The following is a 21,720-nucleotide window of genomic DNA, read 5'->3' on the forward strand; positions in this document are numbered from 1 at the left end:
TTACAGTTAGTACAGAATGCAGCTGCTCGAATTCTATCGGGTAACAGAACTGGGGATCACATTACTCCTGTACTGGAATCCTTACACTGGCTGCCTATCAGATTCCGTGTTGATTTTAAAATTCTGATGCTTACTTATAAGGCCTTGCATGGTCTGACACCTCTTTATATTACTGAACTTCTAACCCCATACACACCAGTACGTGAGCTTCGCTCTTCGGAAACTGGCCTTTTAATTGTCCCGAATACTAGACTTAAATCCATGGGTGATAGGGCCTTTTCGGCGAATGCTCCAAAACTTTGGAATTCCTTGCCTGTGGAGATTAGGCAAGCTGAATCTCTTAGTGTTTTTAAATCTTCCCTGAAAACTTATTTGTTTAGGGTAGCTTTTATATAACTGTTTATAATTGCTATATTATTGTTATTTATCATATATTTCATTGTTTTATTTTTGCATTGTTTGTTCTATTGTAGGTTTTATGTTTTGTGAAGCGCTTTGAGATGCTTTTTAAAGGCGCTATATAAAATAAAGTTTATTATTATTATTATTATTATTGTGTGAGGTTTGACCAATAGAGAAGACATGTCTAACTGTGCCAAGGTCACCAGGCGTAACTGAAGAAGAAAGATAGGTCTGAGGGTACCCATTGGAGACTTGATGATATGAAAAAGGTATAAAAATGAATGATGAATATTATAACGTCAGATGTCCAGATGACCAGCTGGCTTCTCCTTTATTGTTTGTACAATAAAGTAAATTCTTCTGACCTGGAACCTCACCTGAGAAACTTCTTTGAGACCTGAACCAAAAAGAACTTTGAATTTGCTACAACAAACACCGCAATGAGTTTAACAACACTTGGATCACAGTTCATATCCGGACTTGCAACACAGATCACAGTTCATATCCGGACTTGCAACGCAGATCACAGTTCATATCCGGACCGGAGCCTTAAAATAGCTTGAATGTAACTGGACACCCTTGCCTTATTTAGTATACGCGGTTCTATGAATATCCAAATGAGCCCCGTCTCCACTCACTCACAGCAGCTCAGAGATCCACACGTTGACAATCACAAGCTGACCTGATTGGTTACAAGGTAGTTTGTGACATATTTTTTGAGACTGTCTTTGGTTCACTGCAGTTTTAAAGAGAAAATACTCAATGGTGTTGACTTATGAATTTACACATGGTTTATCTTAAAGCATATTAAAAACACCACTAGACATACACTCACCTAAAGGATTATTAGGAACACCTGTTCAATTTCTCATTAATGCGATTATCTAATCAACCAATCACATGGCAGTTGCTTCAATGCATTTAGGGGTGTGGTCCTGGTCAAGACAATCTCCTGAACTCCAAACGGAATGTCAGAATGGGAAAGAAAGGTGATTTAAGCAATTTTGAGCGTGGCATGGATGTTGGTGCCAGACGGGACGGTCTGAGTATTTCACAATCTGCTCAGTTACTAGGATTTTCACGCACAACCATTTCTAGGGTTTACAAAGAATGGCATGAAAAGGGAAAAACGTCCAGTATGCGGCAGTCCTGTGGGCGAAAATGCCTTGTTGATGCTAGAGGTCAGAGGAGAATGGGCCGACTGATTCAAGCTGATAGAAGAGCAACTTTGACTGAAATAACCACTCGTTACAACCGAGGTATGCAGCAAAGCATTTGTGAAGCCACAACACGCACAACCTTGAGGCGGATGGGTTACAACAGCAGAAGACCCCACCGGATACCACTCATCTCCACTACAAATAGGAAAAAGAGGCTACAATTTGCACAAGCTCACCAAAATTGGACAGTTGAAGACTGGAAAAATGTTGCCTGGTCTGATGAGTCTCGATTTCTGTTGAGACATTCAGATGGTAGAGTCAGAATATGGCGTAAACCGAATGAGAACATGGATCCATCATGCCTTGTTACCACTGTGCAGGCTGCTGGTGGTGGTGTAATGGTGTGGGGGATGTTTTCTTGGCACACTTTAGGCCCCTTAGTGCCAATTGGGCATCGTTTAAATGCCACGGCCTACCTGAGCATTGTTTCTGACCATGTCCATCCCTTTATGACCACCATGTACCCATCCTCTGATGGCTACTTCCAGCAGGATAATGCACCATGTCACAAAGCTCGAATCATTTCATTTTTTTTTATTTTTTTTTATTATACCTTTATTTAACCAGGGAAGAAAATCACATTGAGATAGATATCTCATTTACAAGTGAGCCCTGGCCAAGGTAGCAGCACACAGTAAACATAATAAACACAAACAAAATAAAATTAAGTACATAAAACAATAATCACAACACACACATACACTAACACACACACACACACACACAAATACCCACTCACACTCACAACAATAAAACAAAATTAAAAGTTAAGAACAGGTACAGAAATTTTGGAAGGTTTGGTTGAGATATAACTTAAACTCATTGATTGAAATAAATACAGTAAGTTTCAATGATCTTTGAATCTCATTCCAAGCAGTTGGTGCACTATAAATAAAAGCAGTTTTTCCAAACTCTGTCTTCATTAAGGGAACATTTAAAATAATATATCTACTTGAACACAGATTATACCCTTGACTATTGACAGTTAATAGACTAATCATATACAAAGGAAGCTGGCCAACTATGGCCTTGTACACAAGTATAAGCCAATGCTTGTTCCTTCTTAAGTGAAGTGAAGGCCAACCAATCATTCCATACAGTGCACAGTGATGAGTATAATAATTTGTACGAGTTATAAATCTTAGAGCAGAGTGATAAACAGAGTCTAATGATTGTAAAAGAGCCTTAGTGGTATTTCTGTAAAAAACATCTCCATAATCCAAGACAGGTAAGAAGGTAGCTTCCACCAACTTTCTCTTGGCTGACAGTGAAAAGCAGGCACTATTCCAAAAATAAAACCCCAGCTTTAACCTTAACTTGGATAGCAATTGTTTAACATGTAACTTGAATGGTAAGTCCTCCTCCAACACAAAGCCTAGGTATCTGTAGGAGAAGACCAGTTCTACAGATTTACCCTGCAGAGTGTAAAGAGGTGGTGGAGAAGATTCACGCTTATGTTTCCTAGAAAAGACCATGCATTTTGTTTTCTTATCATTCAGAACTAGTTTTAAAGAGAGGAGGTTGCGCTGAACTATTACAAATGCTTCCTGCAACTTTGAAATGCAACTATCAATGGAGGATGCAAAACAATAAATGATGGTGTCGTCTGCATATAAATGAATACTTGTATCTGATAGGTTATCACCAAGATTGTTAATATATAGTGTAAATAACAGGGGACCCAAAATGGACCCCTGTGGCACACCAGATTCAATACTGAGCCTATCAGAAAGAGACCCCTTAATTTGCACCCTTTGGCACCTATTCTTTAAGTAGTTCCTAATCCAACCTAATGCAGTTTCAGAAAGACCGATACTATGTAGACGCGATAGAAGAATACCATGATTGCCAGTATCAAAAGCTTTAGTCAAATCAATAAACACTGCAACACATGATCTTCCATTATCTAGGGCGCAGGTAATGTCATTTAGAACTTTCATAGTGGCAGTTACCGTACTATGATTCTTTCTGAAACCAGACTGAAACCTAGACAAAATGCTGTTACTAACCAAAAATTCCTTTAGCTGTTCACTGACAATAGATTCTAAAATTTTGGCTATAACTGATAGCTTAGAAATCAGTCTATAATTATTTAAGTTGGTTGGATCCCCACCTTTCAACAGGGGTACAACCAGAGCAGATTTCCAGACATCAGGGACGACATTCTGTTCTAATAATAAATTGAAAATATAAACTAGTGGGCCAGCAATGATCTCAGCTGCTACTTTAAAAAAAAATATGGCTCAACTTCATCAGGCCCTGCAGACTTCTTAATGTCCAGGTTTTTTAAGGCCTTTAAAACTTCACTTCTTAAGATTGGAGAAAAGCTAAAAGTAGGGCTATCTTCTCTCAGAAGAGGAGATGGATTAGGTATATCACTCACTGAAATTTCATTAAAAATAGAACCTGAAGAAATGAAATGCTTACCATATCCGTCCTATTAGTAATAAGACTATCTTTTACTAAAATTTGATCAGGAAAATCATTAAATAACGTGGAGGGAGAAAGTGATTTGATGGTTTTCCAAAATTTTAAATCCTTATAGCAACTACAGTACAATGATCACTGACATCATCAGGAAAAAACCCTGTATAGGTGTATTTATGGGGTTTATTTGTTAGTATAATATCTATTAGAGTGGACTTGCTTGGGTTCTTATGATTAGGTCGTGTAGGTGAATCAATAAGTTGAGTAAGATTCACAGAATCACAATATGCTTTGAACTGATCTGAGTTTGATGTCAACCAATTCCAATTCAAATCACCCAATAATACAAGATCTTTAGAAAGCAGGTCACTTAAAACAGCTGACAGTGAGGTGAGAGCATCACTGATAGCTGCAGGTGGTCTATAGCAGCCAACTATACATAAATGACAATCCTTTCCATATTCCAGATTGATAGCCAAAAACTCAAACTGTTTAGGGAGAGAAACCGATTTAAGAACAGTTGCATGAAATTTTGATTTAATATAAATTGCAACCCCACCCCCCTTACTTTTACGATCAGCTCGAAACACATTATACCCTTCTAATGCAATGACGTGGCTTGAGATTGATTTTTTTAAGCCACGTCTCAGAGATAACCAAAATGTCTGCTTTGGTCGTCTTGGCCCATATTTATACTTGGTCTAATTTTGGCAACAGGCTACGAACATTTAAGTGTACAATGCCAAGGCCTGATCTATTTGAGAAATCCAAAGGAGTTGAAACAATTCCAACTGGACCAGGATTTGGATTAATAAAGGCCAATAAGAGCAACAACATTATCAGATATCACTGCCTTGGATTTTTTGGTGGACGACTACATTGTTCATTACGAGAGTCCAATAGAGAGTTCGACATGAAAAGAGGGTTCTTAGGAATGAGAATAAAGATGAGTGAGTTCGTTGTCCCTGTATCCATTAAGGTGGGATTACTAGCAGCCCAAAATATGAAGATAGTGTCCGTACATTTTGATGGAAAATGCATGTGGAGACGCGCCAAATGAATCGTTTTGTCTTCCGTTCTCCTTGGTATGTCCCATAGTCCGAGCATGGAGATTACCGCACAGAAAAGCAGCACCTTCATGATACCAGCGTTGAAGTAAGAATCGCACAGACAAGCTCCGAGACAAGCTCGCACAGACAGCTCCACGACCACGATGGAAGAGCAGACAGCAGAGCGATAGTATGGCAGATGTAGGGCTCATTTACGGGCGAACAACAGCTGGAAAGTTCAGACAAGGCGTGAAAACATCACAGACCTTAACTGCAAGTATCCCCACCGCCGCGATGATCTGTGAGCTCCAGTTAGTTTAATATCCGGGGGGTTCTTCAAGGAACAACCGTGACTTTCCAATCGCCGTTAACGCAAATGCTTTCCAAAGCGAAAACATGGTGATGGCTGGCGACCCGGGGTAGTGCAACAGGTAAGCACACTTCACCAAACGCAAAACAGGTTGTAGGTAACTAATAGTCTGTTAAAACAGGTCTGACTTTAATCCAGACTCAATGCAAGATAAAGCCAGATTTTTAAAGGGGGGGTGAATTGCTGTTTCATGCATACTGAGTTTTTTACACTGTTAAAGAGTTGGATTCCCATGCTAAACATGGACAAAGTTTCAAAAGTTAAGTTGTACGTTTGAAGGAGTATTTTTGTTCCAAAAATACTCCTTCCGGTTTGTCACAAGTTTCGGAAAGTTTTTTTCGAGTATGGCTCTGTCTTACGTAAGATAGAGCGGAATTTCCTTATATGGGTCCTAAGGGCACTTCTCCGCGGCCGCGCGCGCACTCTTAGACCAGAGAGAGAAGAGAGCGAAAGCAGTACGTTACCTCAAAGCGCTATGCTCGGCTTTTAGGGAAGTCAATGTCACCAAAGAAGTGGGTTTTTGGTTGGCAGGGCAAGACAACCCTGCACAGATTCCCAAAGAACCCAGCGTTAAGGGAATAGTGGATGGAGTTTGTTTTTTCGAAGCATCAACGGAGGTTGTGCACGACTCTTTGTTCCCTGCATTTCGACGATGATTGTTTTATAAACAAAGCCCAGATCGACTTATTTGCAGATCGTCTAATGCTTAAGGATCGAGCAGTCACGGTGAGTAAACTACTTCAAATGTCTCTCTGTGTTGTTGTTAGATCAGTTAGCACAGCTATAGCACACCGCCCACACGGCCCGCCCCCAGCCGCTCGGTTTTTTCCGGAAAGACTCGGTACAGCCAATCTTTAACTTATAAATATAATAAAACTAAAGACGTTTTGGAGATATGAAGGATGCAATACTACTCTATAGGTACTCAAGATTAACAGGAGATTGAGTGAAAATGAGCATTTCACCCCCCCTTTAAAAGCCTTCTTGAAATAAAACAAGCAACATTTAAACGTACGGGAGAAGACTGCAGATCAACAGATCAGACAAGACAAACACAGTGCTGCCATCTTGGATTTTTGGCCAAACTGCTACTTTTGAGACAGCGTAGCGAAAATTGAAAATTGGTTTCTTGAATATGACAATGAGTTCACTGTACTAAAATGGCTGAAAGCCATTCTGAAGGCGAAAGGGGGTCAAACACAGTATTAGTATGGTGTTCCTAATAATCCTTTAGGTGAGTGTATAAACAACATTAAAGGTAGGATTTTCACCACAGGGGAACTTTAAGACTTGATGGGTCAATCATGAACTATTCCGAAATGATTAGTTCACCTCCCGAGTATTTGGCCGTTGGCCATTAATTTACAAGAAAAGTTGTATAGTACAAGTTTTTGAAAACCTAGTTATTGTCTAGGTGTAAACTACAAAACTGTGATTTTGTAAAAACGATGCCGTCATGCACATGCCTTTTACATGGTCAGTCTCTAGCATAGACAGTATATAAACTGGACACAGCGACCCCATTGGATTCAACAGAGACAAGTGAAGTCAATTAGAAGCACTCACTTCCTGATGGCTGAGCGTACTGCGCAGACTCAAACTGAGCTTGATGATGTGGATGTGACGTGAGCATCCCGTCTGACTTCTAGTAGCTGTGCCAAGAGAAATCTGAATCATTCCCTTCCGAAACTTGCAGAGACAGAGAGCGTGAGTAGGAGATGTCCATGAGCTAGGAGCAGGAGAAACTTTTGCTAAGTATTCTGATTAATTACTTTGTCATTTTGCCTCCACGTCCCCCCGATTGCACGCGAGCTTCTCCTCCTGTCCATACGGTAATCTCTCTACTGCTACTGAGAGTCGCGTGGTTATGACGCAATCGTTAGCCTATTTTTACAAAAATGGCTTCTACAGGGCCATAACGTAAGATACAAGGTAATGGAGCCTTTTATACATTTTTGTGTTTCTTTAGAAATAAATAATGGACAAATGGAGTCTTTAAACGCCTCAGATGTAAAGTTATTCGCTGTCAAAGTGACGCCAAAATGAATGGGAGTCAATGGAATGCTAACAGCAGGTGATGGTCCGCTAATCAATGGCGGCGCCCGGGGAAGCTTCAATATTTTATGAAACCCTGCCCCCCTGGTCTCTAGCCACTTCGTGTTAGTCTGTATGCAAAAAATAATAATATGGCAATTAATAATATGATAATTCCTAAATATATGCAACATTAGTTATAGAGATAAGTAGTGGTCACGTGACAAATGAACTCGGATTGGTGGAGCGACTCGGGAGGTGAACTATTCATGGCTGCGATTCTCAAAAGCATTGTGAGCTAAGTTGATCGAGATCAGGTGGCAATGGTTATAATGGCAGCCCATTTCTGTTTCCTTTACAGAGCCTATTTAAGCTGTCCCATGACAAAAGAATGAATGACTCAGACCAGAAGACCCTACATTTTGTCTGTTTCTCATTTGTCATTGTAAATGTAATATGTTTAAAGTTTGCATAAGTAGACGTATTGGGGCAATCTGGCTACTGAAAATGTAACCATTAATTTAATTCTGCTAAAATGAACTAAATGCTTTGAATAAAGTTTTGTTCATTTTGCTGAATGAGATTCAAAGATCCAAGTCAGTAACATGATCTGATCTTCCCACCACTATTCTTGGGTCTTTTCCAATACCTCATCTTTTAGAAATCTCCAGTGTGAAAGACCAGTGCTGAAACAGGCTGTGTCCCAATTCAGAGGCTGCCTCATTCCAAGGCCGTGAAGGTCGGACTGAGTATTGTTAAATGGGACTGTCTAGCCTATGGAGGATTGTTCTTGTCGCCTAGCAACTGTGACAGCTGCCATTGATGACTGACAGTTACATTTGTACTGGATTTTTTTTAAAAGTTATAATAAACTGTCTGAAAACAAAACTGGTTTCACAAACTGTCTAAAGATGTTCACCATGATCCATTTCAGTATATTATAAATAAATTATATATAATCGCATCTTAGTCAGATATGTGTCAACATTTGAACCACTTTAAAATTAGTTTAGGTAAAGTTTTTTATTTTTACAATTTATTTTACTACATTTGAGTAATTTGAAACTCAATACTTACATTTAAAAGTATAATTGAGCAATTTCTCTCAAGGAATCCTGCTGTCTCCAGTGTGCAGTGAATTGTGGGGTAGGCTGGGTCCATCTGTTGTATCCTTCATTTCACAGGAAATGAAGGACACATTTGGAGGCTGCATTTCGCCCGTATTTGTCGCTCTGCTGTGAAGCCATCGGCCTTCGAAGGATGCTGCCTCTGTCTATGACTGAAACAGGCAGGGGTCATCATGACACTTAAGGGCTCCCTGCAGTGTCCCGCCAGAATAAATGCTTGATGGTTTAACATCTGTAAATGAAGAAATTAAAATTAAAATTATGAAATTAAAACATAAATATTAAGAGGAGTATTAATATACTTCTGGACTAATGTCTGTGTAAATCAGGTGAAGCAGCAGACTGAAAATACTCAGTTTTACTCATTACTTCCAGCATACTCACTGCTTCAACAATTTTCAACATAATATAAGGCTGCTATTTTAATGGTTATTAACATTTTTGATAATATACCAAAAGTCACACTGACCCCCCCTACTGTTGGCTATTTATATGTAATGTGTTTTATTGGCACACAATTGATTTCACATTACTGATAATTATTTTATTTTAATCTTACATCAAATTTTGTCATCTTAATTAATTTGCTGCTATGACAGCAATAATAAACATAATAAAAAGACAATAATTTAAAATATTTGAGTCTCTGCTCAGCATTTGCACCATATTTAAACATCAAATTATACTATAGATGTAGAAGTTCAAAGAACACAATTTATTTCTCTCTGAAAACAACACCATTTAATTGATTATTTTATATTTAGTATTAGTTTAGTATTATTTATATTATTATTTATTTATTATTAATTGTTTAAATAAAAGAAAATAATTTAGAAGAGCTCTACTCAACAGTAGCCTTCACAATCTTTGGAAGATTGAAATCCACACTGAGTTGCCATTACTGAGCTATAAATAGCATAACCTCCTGAGACCGAGAATTTATTTATTTATTTAATTTAGTATTTTTTCATGTCACTTCATTTATTTAGAGCATAAGAAACACTGTAGTGGACACCAGGACTCAGTTGTTCAAAAAATAAAATGACATTAAATGACATGTATAGGCAAAGACAATGGGATATATATTATATTATCATAGTTAAAAATCATGAATCAACAGAATGAATTGATGGTTAAATGGATAGTCCCATTCAGTACAGTGTATTTGTACGGTATCTAATTTGCATATCAATGTGTTAACATGTAATGAAAAAAAAAAGTATAATAATAAGAGTAATAATTGGCTATATTTTCACAATATTATCTAATATTTCATATGAATATTGATATATAATTGCCTTCCCTATTCACTTGTGTCCCTAAAATGCCTGATAAACATGATTTTAGTCCTGATGTCCTCTACATTGTATGAAATCAATGCCCTGTTTTGCAACAAAGTCATATTTTAATTTAGAAACCCCATAACATTTTCCTGAGATGTTGATTTATGACAAACAATTAGTACGATTTAAATTATAATTACAAAATATTATCATAATTCCATAAGAGTGCTAAATTTGATCAATAAATTAATGTCAATCGAGCCATTCCACCAAATGGGTATATTTCTGTCCTCAGGACATTGTATGTATAAATAAATATGCATGAAAATGAACTTTAAAATACATTTTCCTATTAAGCAAAGTGTCCTGAACATTAACTTAACAGCAAATTTAAAATACATAATTTAAAACATTAATAAAAACTAGAGAAGACTAAAAAAATAGCATGTGTTACATGTTCCTGCTTTCTGTAACTAAACTTTATCATGAAATATAATCATTAAAATCTTTCAGAAAACTTTTTATTTACATTGTTGTATGACTCCATATACCATGCTTTAAAACAATTAATAAGAAATCCATAATGTGTTATATAAATACACATGTTAGTCATGTCCCCAGGTTTTTAATCAGTCCTGAAAAACCAATACTATGCAGTTGCCAGAAACACCCAACCATGGCATGCTGAAAGGGAAGGAGTGAGTCTGACAAAACCAAAAATAGCTCTTCCCCCTCTTTTTATCTTTCCATTCTCTTCTACTTTTTCTCTTTTCTAAGAAGTACTACTAGTACATCCCTTCAACACAAAAATCTCATGCATGCACATACATGCATTGCACAATGACCATGAACTCTCACTCAGACTCATGCACACTCGTATAGACACATTACTGTTGCCAAGTGTTTATACATGTTTCTAATTGTTAGAAGTTTTAGTTTAACCGTCTGAGTACAGCATGCAATAATAGGATTTCTTTGTCCTGTAGGACTGGCAACATCTGTTGTTCATTATGTGGAAGGACCTCTGTGTCGAATGGAAAAAGGGTTTTCCATTCTCTATTTTATACATTGAAAGGGCCTTTCTGGAACCCAATGTATGTGTAGTGATCTAGCCGGAAACTGACCACATATGGACTTGTATTATACATATGTATTTTCTATGATGCAATGTATATTCCTATTGGCTAAATCTGTGATACTCCACTCATATTCTTACTTTATATTCTGATACAAAGGGTTAATAAAGCCGAGAGCTGTATTGGTCGACTCTCCCCTAGTGCTGGGTCATTATTCATTCAAAAATGCTAATTGCTGAAAGACTGGAACGAGGCACCTGGAATCTAATTTCTAACACTAAGTAAGTTAAACCACTGTTTTTTTAATGAGTTTTATTTGGTCGATCGTTTATACAATTGTTTAATAAATTTAATTTCATTTAAAAAAAAATAAAACTTGAGGACTCTGAATACGTGTAGTATTAGATTCAATGTTGACAATATATATATATATATATATATATATATATATATATATATATATATATATATATATATATATATATATATATATATGGGTAATTCTTCAACTATGGTACTCTTTGAGCTAGACAGTTTCAGAAAATAAAAACATTTCTACTAACAGTTTTTTAGTATCAGTTGGTTTCTCAATCTGTCTAGAAACCTCCCCTTAAGTTGGCTGTGATGATTTGTATTGAATAATATATATATTTTGCCATTTTTATCTGACAGTCCAAGAAAAGGGTAACGGTCATTTCCATCACATAGCAAAACATGTGTTTTGAAGAGAAAATAATAAAATATATTCTGTTATAAATATATTTGGTTAAATAGCAAACAAATCTCTGATCAAATTTGTAATTTATTTATTTTTCAGAAATGTAATTGTAAAGATTTTACAATGTTTACACTAAAAAACACCTAAAACTAGATCACTGGAACATTTCATTTACTTGTCATAGCTCAAAATCATGTATTTCTCAAAGTGTATACACATATCTTACCCCTAACTGCACAATTATCAACACCACTGAATATAGTTGTTTTGATTGTATGTTTTTTATATGTTTTACTTTAAAATATGTGTTGTGGTGGAAATGACATGGCGTGGCGGAAGAGACAGTGTGTGGCGGAAATGACATAGATAGGCAACTTCCAATTAAAAACTATTTTTCTACTGCTCTATGTGGTGAACAAGAGCAAATCAATAAGCAACAGCATTAGTGAACAAACAAATATAATCAATATTTTTAAATGAAAAACAATCCCAAAAAAAAAAAAACATAAATATGTGATAAAAATCAGCAAATATTTTCTTTACTGCATACATGCTGAAATAGGACAAACTAGAGCAAACTAGAGCAAACCCTTTATGTCATCATTGCCTTAATATAACCTTAATATAACCTTAATATAACCAGTTGAATATAATGTTGAATAACAGATAAAATAGGCAATATTTTGAAATGAACACCTTGTTGCTTTTTCTTCAGGTATCTTTCTCTGTCCTTCTTGAGGGACTCTGCATTTTTAAGTGGATCTGATTTTATTCTTTCTCTATATGATCTTGACCTCTGTGCTGTGGTATTGCTTGCCATCTTAAAGAAAGAGCCAAGACATCATGTCAAACTTACTTATCTATTGTTCTCTTATTTACCAACAATATTGTAACAATAATAAATACTAAAATATTTCCTTACTACCTTATCTTAACCTTTCCATGCATGAATTATGATAACCTCAGTCAGGATTTTTTTCCTATGTGTTTTTATTGCTCTTAGGGCATGAAAAACAAGATTTGAATTGTTTTTTGTTTTGTTTTTTTTACACATTTTTCAAAGAGATTTTCAGATGTCCACTTGAGTGGACAGCATGCCTTTATAGTTTAAACTGAAGAGATACTGTATTAAACATACCGTAATACAATAATCAAACAGATACATTATGTGTATTTAACAAACTAATCAATAAAATTATATCAAATCATGTGAAAACTATAAAATATATACAAAAAATATAAATGTGAAATATTGCAAAGGCAATTGAACTTCATACAAGTTGCACTTCGCGTGTCTTTTATATCAGAACATGAGGACGTGATTCCATCAGAGATCTCTACAAGGTACAACTGTGGAAACCACTCAGATGCTCTCTCCAATGTACCAGAGTATGGAGATTTACCCTTATTAGCTGATAATTCTGATTATGTTCAAGACGGACCGACCTGATCTCACGGGAAAATGTACAAATTCTACGAGGTGGCTAATTCGTACGAATTCATACGACTTCAATTGTACCTCAATCGTAAGATTTTTGCAAAATCGTACATATTTTACGAATTGAATTATACGAATTCGTATGAATGACCTACCCCTGACCCCGCGCCTAAACCTATCCATCACGTGGGTTTAGATAAATTAGCCACCTTTTTATCATTTGTACGAATTCGTACGAATTGGTCGTGAGATAGTGTTAGATGGACACATTTCTAGCATAGCCCTCCTCTGAGAAAACCTAGCGATACGTTTTTATCAATCTCATCTTGAATGAGCAGTGTTGGGGGTAACGTATTACAAGTAACATGCATAATGCATTCAGATTACTTTTTGATGTTACAAGTAAAGTAATGTATTACAAGTAACATGCATTACATAATCAGATTACTTTTTGATGTTACGAGGAAAGAAAAGCATTACAATAACGTGCATTATGTAATCAGATTACTTTTTGATCTAATTACATTATGTAATCACATAACTTTTTTGATGTCAATGAAAATTACATTCTAATAATACAAATACATTTATTTACAGTCAAAAAAGTCACTGCAGATTATGTATTTTCAAAAACAATATTCGCAGTATAAGTATGAATAGCTGAAATATAGCCATTGATGCATGAGGTTCACTAGTGGACAGATGTTTAATCAGATTTTTCTCCCAATCTAAAGTCAAAACTTGGAAAATTTAACTGTGATATGACTCATTAGATATTGCTTGATGCTGCAATATATATATTTTTTACCTACAAGAGTCTCCTAGGATAGAAGGAATGGGTGGATATTCCAGACCAACTTGGCATTTCTGACTGACCATTGGCCATCTTGGTTTGGAGGGGGAAATAATCAAAACACAACTTCTTGCCACTTGCAGTGTATAGGATGATGCATCAGGGTCCAATGAAGAGGATGATGTGCAACTAAGCCATCAAAACCCATGCAAATTTAAGAAAATATTTTTTTTTTAATAGCTGTCCACTGTAGTGACCACTATGTATGAAAGGGTTAATTAATTATATGTTTTTTTTATATTCAAGTTTTAGTATTATAGCCCAAATAATTTGCTGTTTAGCACGAACAATGTCATTTCCACCACAACCTGTCTTTACCACCACAATGAACACCGTGGTGGAAATGACTGTGGTGGAAATGACATTTCCCCCCTTTTCTCTCTAAAATATCTCTCTAAAATATCATGCTAATATTAATTTTAGAGTTAGCATTAAATATACACAAATTACACATTATTAAATTAAATTTATCTAGTTATTTGTACGTCCATGTGAAATATGAGCCGTTTGGAAATGACGACTAATAAACATACTCTCAGTTCTAGTCATATTTTCCTTGATTTTTCTTCTTTTCAGTACCCACTAAAGAGGTCACCCCTTCACCCAGCCTTGTGTTCCACTGTGGAGTTTCTGTTGCTATGATTACTAAGTATACAACCCTAAAACAATGATCCCAGGATTCTATTTTGTACAGTGTGGTGGAAATGACAGTGAACCCAAGGGACAAGGGTTCTACTTATGAAAAATATAGGAAAATGTGAATAAATATTGCAATATATAATATGTATAATTGAATTAGACATTATTTTATCATTTGTACTTGAAATCTACATTATTTAAATATTTAATTTAGAATTAACCGAGGTTGAAGGTACAAAGTCTGGCTTAGGGACAGAGGGAAAACAGTAAAAATCATGCATAAAAGGACTCATATTATATAATAAAAAAAATTATTGAGCCATGATACATTTTTTATAAGTTCCCCTTGGGGTGAAGTCAGTGTGGCAAAAACAAAAAAGAAGAAATGTTTTTTAGTTTTTATTATTTCATCCAGGGACAAGAAAAGTACCATAGTTAAAGAATCACCCATATATATATATATATATATATATATATATATATATATATATATTTTTTTTTTTTTTTTTTTTTTCATTTTAAAGAGTTACGAAAAGCAAATGACACACATGGCCGTCATTTTTAAACACCCAGGTGCTGTGTTGTTGTCGTGGTGTAACGCCCCATGCTCTTTACACATACAGACATAAAACCGTGACGTGTATGGTGTCAGAGAAATGCACTAAAATATATTTTCCAAAAGAGAGGACAAAGTCTAACGTTATCCCCTGGGCCCCAGAACAACTAAACTAGCGCAATCATAGTAGCCTATGGGTGGGGCAGACCTGAGACTCGACTAAGTTAGTAGCTCAAGTTATCTTTTTGATCGAGTATACGAGACGTACAGATGACGATCAAATCGGTATTGTTTATTGTTTTCGGTGAAAATGGGCGTCTTGTGTTTTTCTCTCCCAGCGCTGTTATTCTTAATCCAACATGGTAAGTAAGACATGATATTTTGATTTCTCTTCCGGGTTAAGTTTACCAGCTATAAAATCTTTATATTCGACAGAGAAGCATTTATTATTTGTATTTTGCTCTGTGTGTTTTGCTTTCGACCATTGTAGTAATATCTCCTCTTCTAAAACGATAAAGCGACGAAATGTAACAAGTTTTCAAGTTGATGTTTATGTGGCGCAGTTCGTGAATGAAATGGGCAAATAACTTATAATTTTTTTTAAGTGGTCCGTGCTCAATTTGTAGCGGATCCCGTCCTAACGATGGCCCAAATTGGATTTATTATTTTGAATAAGTTTTATTGTACATCACACATTCATGCAAGTGTACGGACTCCAGGCAAAACACCAGAAGAGACGAATACAAAAACGTTTGGCTCTCTGTTGCATACTCACATATTATGACCACACACACACAAAACAACACCTTATACATAACTTATACAGTTGATTATGACACACAGAACTTGTAGCTAGTTTTACCGTCGACTGTTGAACGTTTCGTTTTCCCCGGATGTGCACTCAATTTTCAAAATAATAGTCCCACATACCCCTGCTAAAAAAACAAAAACAAACTAAAAACAGCCTAGGCTGGTTGGCTGGAAGTAGCTGGTCAAAGCTGGTAATTACATGGTTAATAAATGATGTTGAACTTATACTGACCTGCTGTTCATATGTAATATTCATAAAGGGTAATAAGAGGCTTTTAAAATAACTGGTTGCATGAATTCACTAACATACAGAAAATATAAATCAGGATGTGTTGTAATGTTCCATTAAACTCATGCATGTTTGTCTGATGAGTGAATGCGTAAATCAATGATGTTCATTATCTGCTGTTGTTGTGCTACATTAACCAAAAAGTGATTTATAATGAACTGTTCATTTCTTCTTCAGCTGAGTTCGCTGTTGGTTCAGATGAAGGGACAGTGTCAGTGATGGAGGGAGATTCAGTGACTCTATACACTGGTGTTAAAATAAACCAACACACCGACATTAAATGGTATTTTGATAAAACTCGCTTAGCTCAGATCACTGGAGATCAGAGTAAGATCTGTACAGATGTTCAGTGTAAAGAGAGATTCAGAGACAGACTGAAGCTGGATCATCAGACTGGATCTCTGACCATCACAGACACCAGAAACACAGACTCTGGACTCTATAAACTATGGATCATCAGCAGCAGCAGTGGTCCAACTATCTTCAATGTTACTGTCACTGGTGAGGAATTTAATAATATTTTAAAAGCATGAGTATATTTAAATCACATTTGTCTGTACCTGTATATTAATTCACATAGTCTAAAGATGATTTCTTCAAAAACACATTTACTGTTAAAATGGAATTTGTAAATTAAACTACAAAAATAAATTCATTTTGATTTAAAACTTAATCATTACCACTGATGAGCTGTTAGTTTTGATGTATACAATTTTTGCAGTTGCGGTCTGGTTAAGAGTTTCTCATCATAAAATCTCTGATCAGCTTCTCTTAGATTAGTATTTGATGTAAAATATTGGGCCCTACCTAACACCCAGTGAAATCCTACATATAATCTACATGGGCAATTGACAAGGGGTCAACATGGAACCCATGGACAATCCCACTTATAACCCATATTTAAAGCCTATGTAGTCCCCATGTAGTACCCACATAATAACACTTAAAGCTGGGACCGAAACGGGTCTTGTGGATGTTGCCCAGTTGGGGCCCACTTAGTGGCAAGTGCAATCATGAATAAAATCCATGTGGGCAGTTGACGTGGGGCCATAAAGAAACCTGCGGACAATCCTATATAAGGCCCATTTTTCCAGCCCATTTAATACCCATATGAGCCCCACATACAAATGTTGTCTGGGAAGTATTTAAATAGGCTATGTTAAACACAAAAACTGTTTAAAACAACTTTTTTTTTTTATTAAAGTTTAGAAAAGTAAAAGATCTAGTGTAATCGTTTTTATTTCCACAGTTCTCTCAGGTTATGTAGGTCTATTTTTTTTCTTCAGCGAGAAAAACCCAGTCTGTGGAGGGAGAATGTCACTTTAGTAGCCAATATTCCACAGGAAAACTGAGGACTTGGCAACAAATCTACAAAAGAATGTGAAATCATGAACAATACAAAAAACAAAACAAGATTCAAAATAAAAGACATGACACTAGTAAGAAACACAAACTCACGATATATGTCTATGAGAATGTCTGCGCTGACTTCACATTGCATTTTATGTGGCATTATGAATCTTGCAATTTTTAGATTCAGTTATCAACAAGAAAAATGCATAAAAATAGTGCTACTGTTTTCTGTTGAGCTCGCATTGCAGTGATGCTGCTGTTCTTCACAATCCCACCAGATGGAGCCATTTATCAGTTAAATCATAGAGTTAAATCAATATAGTCAAAGTAGAAAAGTGTAAATATGACTCAAAGATATGGATAAATATCGGATGTATTATCATTCACTCTCTAGTCATAATGACTGCCTATCTTTATCTGTTCCAGATTCAGGTCTGTCTCCAGCTGTTCCAGGTTCAGGTCCGTCTTCAGGTGCTGTTGTAGGAATAAGTGTTGCTGCTGTTGTTCTCCTGGTGGCTACAGCTGTGATTGGTGGTGTGATTTACTATCGCAAGCGTCAAGCAGGGCAAAAGGGTGAGATGTCTTAACAAGATTGATAATATGAGTTTGTTTGTGTGAATTGGGAAAAGACTTGTTAAAAGATGTGAACATTTTCTTTTAGTTATTCTAACTAACCAAAGTAATGTGTGTTTAATTGAGTTTGTTGTTGTTTAAACAGACAACAAGATGTACGGCAAGCGTGATCAGGTGAGATTATGTGCTGTAAATCTGTATGCCTGCTAAAAAACTGTAAATTTACTACAGATTAAGACCTGTGAGATCTGTATGTGGTGTCTTTAACACTGTGTGCATATTGTGGCTTAAAAAAAAACTATAACCATAATAATAACTGACTATTTAAGAATTTTTACTTTACTGTACTATGAAGTACAGTTATATAAATATTTTTTATATTATTATTACACAATTATTTAAATAGTTATTTATTTAACATTCGGTGTCATACACCACTTTAGGTGTAACATAAATGTACACTGTAAATATTTTTTGTCCTTAATTTTTATCACCATGTAAGCTGAGGTTCACAGGATAGGCACAAATTACTCCCAAATGAACTAAATAATAAAATATATAAAGCAAAAAGATCTTGCAACTCTATTTATAAAGTAAGTGTCTTATTATAACAAGCCATTTACGATAGTAGGATTCTCTAGTCTTTTGTATTTCTGTGAATACAAGAAACCTTCTGTGAATCTGTGTTTTTTACAGGTGAATCATGAAGACGACTCATCCCCTAATCAGACTGAAGCTCTAATGGAGAACGCTGCCAATAGGACGATTCCTAATCAGACTGAGCCTCTAATGAAGAACACTGCCAATGGGACGTCTCCTAATCAGACTGAGCCTCTAATGGAGAACGCTGCCCATGGGACGATTCTTAATCAGACTGAGCCTCTAAAGGAGAACGCTGCCCATGGGACGATTCTTAATCAGACTGAGCCTTTAATGGAGAACACTGCCAATGGGACGATTCTTAATCAGACTGAGCCTCTAATGGAGAACGCTGCCAATGGGATGACTCCTAATCAGACTGAGCCTCTAATGAAGAACACTGCCAATGGGACGTCTCCTAATCAGACTGAGCCTCTAATGAAGAACACTGCCAATGGGACGATTCTTAATCAGACTGAAGCTCTAATGGAGAACGCTGCCAATGGGACTATTCTTAATCAGACTGAGCCTCTAATGAAGAACACTGCCAATGGGACGATTCTTAATCAGACTGAAGCTCTAATGGAGAACGCTGCCAATGGGACGATTCTTAATCAGACTGAGCCTCTAAAGGAGAACGCTGCCCATGGGACGATTCTTAATCAGACTGAGCCTTTAATGGAGAACACTGCCAATGGGACGATTCTTAATCAGACTGAGCCTCTAATGGAGAACGCTGCCAATGGGATGACTCCTAATCAGACTGAGCCTCTAATGAAGAACACTGCCAATGGGACGTCTCCTAATCAGACTGAGCCTCTAATGAAGAACACTGCCAATGGGACGTCTCCTAATCAGACTGAGCCTCTAATGAAGAACACTGCCAATGGGACGATTCTTAATCAGACTGAGCCTCTAATGAAGAACACTGCCAATGGGACGATTCTTAATCAGACTGAAGCTCTAATGAAGAACACTGCCAATGGGACGTCTCCTAATCAGACTGAGCCTCTAAAGGAGAACGCTGCCCATGGGACGTCTCCTAATCAGACTGAGCCTCTAATGAAGAACGCTGCCAATGGGACGATTATTAATCAGACTGAGCCTCTAATGGAGAACGCTGCCAATGGGACGACTCCTAATCAGACTGAGCCTCTAATGAAGAACACTGCCAATGGGACGTCTCCTAATCAGACTGAGCCTCTAATGAAGAACACTGCCAATGGGACGATTCTTAATCAGACTGAGCCTCTAATGAAGAACACTGCCAATGGGACGTCTCTTAATCAGACTGAGCCTCTAATGAAGAACACTGCCAATGGGACGTCTCCTAATCAGACTGAGCCTCTAATGAAGAACACTGCCAATGGGACGTCTCCTAATCAGACTGAGCCTCTAATGGAGAACACTGCCAATGGGACGTCTCCAAATCAGACTGAAGCTGCCAAAGAGACATCACTTTAACATCATGCTTTTTTAACTTCCTCAGCCTTACCAAGATGGCATTATGAACAAATTGACTGCTGCACACTCTTATACTGTATATTCCTTCATAGAGAACAAGTTAGATTGACAGCTTTATTTGATTTATTAGTTGTTGAAACAATTTGCTTAGGGTATTTATAACATTCCATGTCTAAATAGCTGCATAAATGACGCCGGTGTTGAATGTCAATGAACGGAGGTAAGTTTACTATAATACACACACCTCTTAACTTGTTGATTAACAGTGTGCTCCACTCGTGTCTAATTAGGTTTGGTTATCTGAATGTGCTCCACATGTGTTTAATTAGGTTTCATTATCTGGACGTGCTCCTCCCGAACTTTGTTAATAAATTTATCTTTTTGTGTTTTTTTTGTTTTTTTTTTGCTCATTGTAAATATGTTAATGTTGTAAGAAAAAGTGCCAGAGCAATATTCATATACACTAAACTCCTCACAAACACTTGTACCACAGATCTGACCATGATATCAATCAGTATGAACTGGACTTTGGTTGATTAAAATGTTTCAGGGATTTTTTTTTTTTTTTACAAATATGAACCAATGTTGTTAAAGTGCCTTGAACTTGAACCCAACTTTTCATGTTCATCTGATAAATGCTAATAAAAACAGATCAGATTTTCTCATAACCTACTGGATTGTTTGAGTTTGTTTGTCTGAACGATTTGATTTTGTTATATCAGAAATAACTGAACTAAGCAGAGTCAAGTGAACTATATTAGTGAACTAATGCAAGGAATAGTGAATGAGGGTCTAAGGAACAGTGATTTGGAACAAGGCCTCTGATTGTCGACTTTGAGTGTTGTTAAATCACAGCAGGGCTTGACATTAACAGCCGCCAAATGTGTTTGGATTTCAGCAGTGGCGTGTAACGCAGTCACTCCTAGCCATTTTGGCGGCTTGAATTTTATAGACTATATAGCTAAAATATATATTTTTTCAGTTGTAGTCTTTTAAAAAGTTATCTGAAATAATAAACTAAGTGCAATGTGTAGTGTCAAAAATATATTTCCATATATAGGCCTATCATTACTGCAATATCTGAAATGCTTCCAATACCAGCTGCACATTCTCTCTCTCTCTCTCTCTCTCTCTCTCTCTCTCTCTCACAACTTCCTTGTAAGGTAGCAAAACAAGTTGCTTATGTTTAAAATGGAACTTACATCTCATACTTACAAATGGTACAATCCACTTTCCATTTTAAGTGTATACAAGGTCTCTCTCTCTCTCTCTCTCTCTCTCTCTCTCTCTCTCTCTCCAACAGCGAATGACACACAAACCTGCATCCTCTCATTTTTCATTTTCTCCGAATGAATATTATTGCTGTTACAGCTTGAATTTTGGCCTGGGATTGCGCATAG

The 21,720-nt window shown here is 36.5% G+C and overlaps 2 protein-coding genes across 8 annotated transcripts in view; one reads left to right on the forward strand and one right to left on the reverse strand.

Moving 5' to 3' along the window:
* LOC311084750 (SLAM family member 5-like) overlaps positions 1–16,102 on the reverse strand; it is a 47,726-nt gene extending 31,624 nt beyond the window's left edge. For 2 of the 7 annotated variants that reach the window (XM_084117003.1, XM_084117001.1), the window contains exons 1-3: positions 16,055–16,091; positions 8,580–8,861; positions 1,799–1,855 (exon numbers count right to left, since the gene is read on the reverse strand). Coding sequence is in view for 3 of the 7 variants with exons in the window: in XM_084116998.1 (XP_083973124.1) it covers positions 7,035–7,101 (67 nt within the window). In the remaining 4 variants the exon portion in view is untranslated. Of the gene's footprint in view, positions 1–1,798; positions 1,856–7,034; positions 7,198–8,579; positions 8,862–16,054 lie in introns of all 7 variants that reach the window. The other 5 variants (XM_084116999.1, XM_084116997.1, XM_084116998.1 and 2 more) reach the window with 4 other exon arrangements.
* Positions 15,155–20,986, forward strand: LOC311084741 (uncharacterized protein). The gene is made up of 5 exons (XM_084116966.1): positions 15,155–15,554; positions 16,469–16,792; positions 18,071–18,217; positions 18,363–18,391; positions 18,914–20,986. Exons 1-5 carry the CDS (start codon positions 15,503–15,505, stop codon positions 20,318–20,320), a joined length of 1,959 nt encoding a protein of 652 aa, XP_083973092.1. The 5' UTR covers positions 15,155–15,502; the 3' UTR covers positions 20,321–20,986.
* The last annotated feature ends 734 nt before the right edge of the window (positions 20,987–21,720 follow it).

Source organism: Abramis brama (genome assembly GCF_963993115.1).
Source record: "Abramis brama genome assembly, chromosome: 6".
NCBI classification, from domain to species: Eukaryota; Metazoa; Chordata; class Actinopteri; order Cypriniformes; family Leuciscidae; genus Abramis; species Abramis brama.

Bases quoted from the DNA above. Each gene is read 5' to 3' on its own strand.
- LOC311084741 (XM_084116966.1), top strand. From the start codon at position 15,503: ATGGGCGTCTTGTGTTTTTCTCTCCCAGCGCTGTTATTCTTAATCCAA. The intron at 15,555-16,468 runs GTAAGTAAGACA...TTTCTTCTTCAG, and splicing joins GTTATTCTTAATCCAACATG to CTGAGTTCGCTGTTGGTTCA. The intron at 16,793-18,070 runs GTGAGGAATTTA...TATCTGTTCCAG, and splicing joins CTTCAATGTTACTGTCACTG to ATTCAGGTCTGTCTCCAGCT.